At 37.6% G+C, this 6353-nt stretch overlaps 1 protein-coding gene across 1 annotated transcript; it reads right to left on the bottom strand.

Moving 5' to 3' along the window:
* Positions 1–533: 533 nt before the first annotated feature.
* Positions 534–5053, bottom strand: smtla (somatolactin alpha). Its single transcript, XM_069691220.1, has 5 exons — positions 5038–5053; positions 4641–4831; positions 3448–3561; positions 2341–2520; positions 534–1557 (listed from the first exon to the last, which is right to left on the bottom strand). The coding sequence occupies exons 1-5, from the start codon at positions 5051–5053 to the stop codon at positions 1363–1365; spliced, it is 696 nt and encodes a 231-aa protein (XP_069547321.1). The 3' UTR covers positions 534–1362.
* Positions 5054–6353: the final 1300 nt, after the last annotated feature.

Raw genomic sequence — 6353 nt, 5'->3', positions numbered from 1 at the left:
AAGTCCAGTTAATAATCTCAGCTAAAGGAGCATGCAAACAGCTAATTGACCTACTTACCTTTGCCAAGGCGACTGATATTTAGCCATTTGTCAGTAAATTTGCTATTAAATATATATAGTATTAAATTAATATGCTACCTTACATTTTACGATTAAAGCTATGCCATCATGTTAAACCCGACCAGACACAATTGTACAAACCACGAGCTGCGCTACATGTCTGTTTTCACGATTTTCATTCTGTCTGTAAAATAAAAAAGGAATATCTTCAGATAAATTGCAAAATTCAGCTCTCTTCATTAAAAACCTTTTAATCAAAAAATAAATGTCAAGGACATATGTGTAAATAAAAGCTAAAAAAAATAATAATAATAATAAAAAAAATCAATATTTTCAAGTGAAAATTAAAAGAATATTTTTGTTAATTCAAAATTATGTACTAAACAGAATGCACATTAATTACTTGCTCATTTACTCAATAACACAGTCAGTCACATTAAAACCATTGTTTTTCTGTTTTCTTTCTTGCTTTATTAGTTTCTTAAATCAACAACATTGACTAAAGGTTTTCACAGTACAATGGGCGTTTTCTATTTACACCAGAAAAGTATTGTTTATATTATGCATCACATATTTATAACATCTAAAAATATGAATTTAACTTGTTTATTTCCCTGAACATTTTGAGTGAATAAAGCATATTCTTTTTTTATATTCATGTTAAATTAGGCACGTTAAGGCATCGAATAATTCCTGCTTCCTTCAACATCACTGGCTCTCATTTTAGCTATCACTTATTTTGTCTCTGTCCCTCTCACACTCTGTTTCACCAATCAAAATGTGTCCCCATTTTTAAATAGTGATTGCTCCCTGTTTGACTCCGTCTCCGGTGAAAGTGTTTCATTTCACTAATCCAGATGTGAAACCAACTCCATTTAACAAGTCTCCCTCAATCCTCTAGGGACCGTGGGAATAATCAAAACACTGCAAGAGCCAGCGAGGAATACAAACTCCAGTTAAGAACAAAGGAAATGGAAATCAATGGCAGGATATGCAGATTTTTTTTGACAGCTTGACACGCAAATAATCTTTTGGGAGTTTGCCCTCTGTTGCCTTTGCCAGGTTAAGATAACAACTAAGCAGGAAAAAAAATATAAAATGCAGTATGTTGAAGAAAGGGCACAGCATTACACCTACTTAGTTCTGTGTGAAGGTGTTCCAAAACAATCAATAAAGAATGTACTGCATTACAAGCAAGGCTGAATCACCCAAGGCATGGTCATATATTTAAGTGCATGCTTCCTACCTCAGGAATTAATTTCAAGCTTAACATTATATTATTTAAAAGCTGCAGTTTATGTTTTATGCACAGTTGTATTTGTCAGTTTGACGACACTTGAGAAGCTTGAGGAAAGTTTCCATCTTATGGGCGTCTTTCTTGAAGCAGCTGAGTAAAGTATAGTCTCTCATAACAGACTCAAGCATTTCTGGCAGCACATCATACTGGAACAGGCCTTGTTCACCATAGGTTGTGGCCGACGTCCCTTCATCCAGCATCTGCATTGGAACAATAGGAAACACAATGGAGTTCAAATATCCAGTAATAATTTTGAAATTTTCATTGTCAAAATAGGTAGAAGGAACTCTAAACATGATAGATTATGTTTTTGTATTTATTATTTACAAGCAGTAAAATGTAATTGTCCTGATTTTTTTTTTACCCTGTCTTTGGTTGTACACAGTAGATGGAACTGTAGGTGTTCTGCTGCTATAGCACAATATATATATATATATATATATATATATACAGTATATATATATATATATATATATAGAACAATGCTCCTCCTCCTTTTCTCCAAGTAAGAAAACAAAATGTTCACAGTTCTCTTGATCCAGTTGAAATGTATTTACATTTTTCGGTGCTAGCAAATCCAATCCTCTCTAAAGCATTTGTCATGAAAGAGAGCCAATAAAAACAAATGAAATAGTCAACGTTGCCATATTGATATTTAAGGTGTATCAATTGATTCATGCCGTCAATGAAACCTTGTTTTGAATATCCGACGGAAAATCGAATTTCGAATAGTAGTTTTGCCTGAAATTCCCATCCCTAATACAAACTCAACACTTTAATACAGCTAACACAGCTGTATCTGTTTCAAATTAAAAGCCATGTAGCCCTGATTCAGTAGAAAGAAATCCTACAAGGAGTGTGTCATGACTGAAATCGGACAATCACACTCGAGATGAATAATCTAGATTTACGGCTGAAAATAGCAGGATTCTCTAGTAGATTTTACTCTCCTGGTTGTAATGCAGAATCATATCTCAACCCACCTTCTTGATGAGGACCACCACCCCTTGCTCCAGACTGACCAGTTTCTCGGACACCCACTTGGTCTTGTTGAGCAGCACGTCAGGCGCGTGATCGTAGCGATCCAGTGTGGTCTGCAGGTAGACCAAAGGCTCGATCCATGACTGGACCAGCATCAGCACAGAGTGGAGCAACCATTTGTCCTGCAGGGCACAGTATGAATGAATGAATAAATGAAAACATAATGACAAAAAGTTGCTCATAAACAGTATAAAACTACACCACTTAAACAATGCACAACTACAGCTTGAACTGACTTTGTCCAATGTAAAACAAATAGCAATCATTTGACCACAAAACATTTGGAAATAAAGTGGTTTGAAATGCTGTGGATAAAGCAGTTGAGCCTCCTTGAATTCCTCTGAGCAGAGTAGACTCTGAAGCAAGTGCAAATGACCACCATACAAATGGCCATTAAACTGCAGAGCAGGCAATATTCCAACAGAAAGGGCAGAGGATAAATTACTAAAATAAAGAAGGACCTTGCAGTATATGCAGTTTCAAAGATCACATTTACCATTATGTCATGACATAACTTTTAACCAGCAGTTTCAATAGAGCTGGAAAGGAGCCCTTAAAAGAAACTGCTGCTGTATACTATGGCCTTTGTTAGAGAAAGGTGGATTATTGTAGAGCAGCCAAATCACTCTTCATAAAACCTTGAGTAAGTGGCTCAAAGGAGTTCCTATTCAACAGACCAAGCTGACCTTTGTCCTGTAAGTCTCTAAGCCCTGTTGGATAGTCATAACCTTTTTCAGAGGTGTGCATGCAACCTGTAGGCTAATGTATTAACACCACCTTATTGTCATGTACACAGGAATTGTTAACTCCACTCAAATCCACAAATGCAGGCATACACACAAACACAATTCTGCGTACTCGCATGACCACACACAGCCTGTACTTGTATTTGGTTTGCTTGCACACAAGGAAACTGTTTCTGTAAACACTGCATATGCATTGATGTATAAAAGCAAAGGTACGCACACACATACAGTAAATTACATTCTTAATCGATGAAGATCAAAGAGTAATACAAATGATTATGCGATTAGCAGCCACATGCTTACAGATATCTGTTGGATTTCACTTTTGGAGCTGGGGATGGGTAAGGCTTTGGTGATGCATGCATAGCCAGCCTGGTTACTCTGGAGCCGCAAAGGGAACGGGATGAACATGTCCTCCTGTAGCGTATTCACGAATAGCGGGAAAAGTAAAAGCATAGATTTTTCTCCATATTTAAAATTGAATGTCACAAGTTGCAGTATCCCATCTGTATTTCACTTTGAAAAGCTGTTGTTATGTTGCACTGAAAAATACTGTCCTCAGAATCGGGAAGCAAGATCATGGTAGACTTTTCTAACTGAACTGAAAACCTTTATACAAACAGAGTGATTCGGAAAACAATTACAAAAGCTTCACCCGTCTTTACCACTGCAGACACAGCAGAGACACATTTTGTTCTCCAGTATATTCACATCTATGGACCCCATGCAGCTTATTCTCAGTAACAAGCTCCTCATCATCTCACTTCAAACACCATTTTGACTCTCGAGCCACAAACTAAAGGGGATTCAACAGGCTGCAAAACCTCCAATTTCACTGTTCTGGTATATCACGATCACATCCGTATTACCCCCACTGGTAGGCCTGTTTCCTCAATGAAACATCTTTGGCTCAGAGGAGACAGAGAAGATTACTTTGAAGCCTGTCAGTGAGGTGATTATCATGTCAGAATCAAAAGCAAATAACACTGAGTATCTAACAGATAGTGTCAGTGCTTCTGGTCCAGAGTAATGGCCAACACAAATCATTTCTCTCTTTTGTTCTTGTATCATTTGGAAATGTGGATTTTACCAGCAAGCCCAAGTCTTTCATGCATTAACATGTAGCAGAGCAGAGATTCATAGCTCTCTGGATTACTCAGTTTTATTTGATAAAAAGGCATTTTGAATCGATAATAAATAATATTTGATTTCTGAAACTGAAAATATAGCATTTCTGCTGCTGTAGCCTTTGCCTAAGGCCATGCTTCACTCCAGTTGAATGCTATCTTTCTAGTCACTGTTTTCTATTGTCAGGTGATGCTCAGAGCGAAAAGTGATTTAGTTTCTACCAAGGCTATACACACACAATCTATGCCCTTGCAGTGCTCTTTAAGAGCCTGTGGACAATGGGTCTGCTGAACACTTAAACCATTTTTGCTTTTACAGTGCACACAGTGTGACCATTTCATTTTGGGGTAATGGTCAGTGTTACTCACAAACAAAGAGCACGATTCTTCTGAGACACGGTAGATGAGCTCAGCGTGATGGATGACTCGGTCAAGAAGTTTCTCTTGGGAGATGGACGGGCAGCGGGAGAGGCTGCCCTGCTCTTCTTTACAGTCAAGCGGGATGCTTACAGTAAGAAGATAGGGCCAGAGCAATAGAGCCCACACACTCCGCTGCATGACTGAAGACACACACACACAGATGTAACACATGTTCACAAGAAAATACCAAACTACAAACGCACACAAACCACAACATGATCATCCTCTGTCTATTTCGTAAGCCTTAGTACGATCTAATTTAAATCGCTGCTTTACTCGTGTAATTTACACATTATATTAATACAAGAATACAACGAATCCATGTCTTCTCTCTGTGCTACATTACCTGTCATTGTGTGCATTCTGTTCGTATTCTTCAAGGTTTGCTTGCTGTTCTGACATGTTGTCTTCTTTATAAAGCCCGACTAGGCCATGAATAAAGAAAAAAGTCCTTTCGGTCTTGCGTAGGTCTTTGTAAACAGATACTGCTCTTCCCAAACCAACACACATGTTTCCTCATGCATAATACCAAGAAGGGGATGGTCAGACATGCTACACCCAAATATCCTTTATTCCTGATTTAAATATGCAATTCTTTTTGTCGAAATATACTATATCACGCGAAATGCAATCTGCAAGAACTGGCCTAAATTAAAAAAAAGAAAAGAAAAGAAATCCAAATCAAGGTTTTGTGCATTTGTAGTCCATCCAGCATACTTAATCTATCAAACAATAATCCAAGAGTGAACACTGAGACTGATTAGATTTATCAAACAAAAGCTCTAAAAGGGAAAGGACTGAAAAATCCTTCTTTTCAGCCGAGGTAAGTATGTAATGTAGATTTAAACACGCATGACAGAGAAGGCTGCAGAAAAGACAGCGTAGAACTGTAATAGACACAACAAAAAGGAGCTGAGTGAATTGAGAGTCGGAAATCACTGGGATCTAACAAAACCTCTCACGTCCTCTTTTTTTATTTTGACATTTATATTCCATTCTGCTCAGAAAACCATGCGTGTGTGAGAAGAGCTCTCCCCAGAAGCTACGGTTTCCCAATTGTAATGACTGTTTAACTGTCACACAAGGAAGCACATAAATTTGTAGTAACCCATGTCTGCTCGAGACGGTTCCAGCCTAGGTTGGCGTACAGAGCTCCATTAAATGCTCCATTTTGGTGTTTTCTTTTATTGCCTGGAGCATTTGACGCACTACTTACTTCATCTGTTCTTTAAATTACTTCTATTATGACTGTAATCAAATTGGAAGATTACTGAGGATGAGTTGTCTGACAATTTATGGTAATAAATCCATCCATGTATTTTAGATGCAAATTACAGAACATTTTTGCTCTTGTTCACAGAGGGAATAAAATTGTCTATTATTCTTCAATATAAACCATAATTATTTAATCAAACAAGTAGAATCAATAAGGATACTAAATATAAGTGCTTGCTCAAATGAGGATTTGTTTTTACATAAACCAAACCATGAACAGAGAGATGACATTCAAGACATTTGACTTCACATGTTTATTTCTTCAGCAACTAAAGATAGTCAGGGGATCAGGAAGTAGCAGCCGATGGGTGTCGTGTTACTGGACTCGACGTCACCGAGATAGTTGCTATTCAAGATACTTGAAGCCTCCTTCCACATATGTCAACC

Source organism: Brachyistius frenatus, unplaced genomic scaffold, assembly GCF_029030835.1.
Source record: "Brachyistius frenatus isolate BFR_SWC_R1_liver_20210118 unplaced genomic scaffold, ASM2903083v1 Contig_1, whole genome shotgun sequence".
Classification (NCBI taxonomy): Eukaryota; Metazoa; Chordata; class Actinopteri; family Embiotocidae; genus Brachyistius; species Brachyistius frenatus.
Note: the sequence above shows the minus strand (reverse complement) of the source record. Positions and strands in the feature narration are given on the sequence as shown.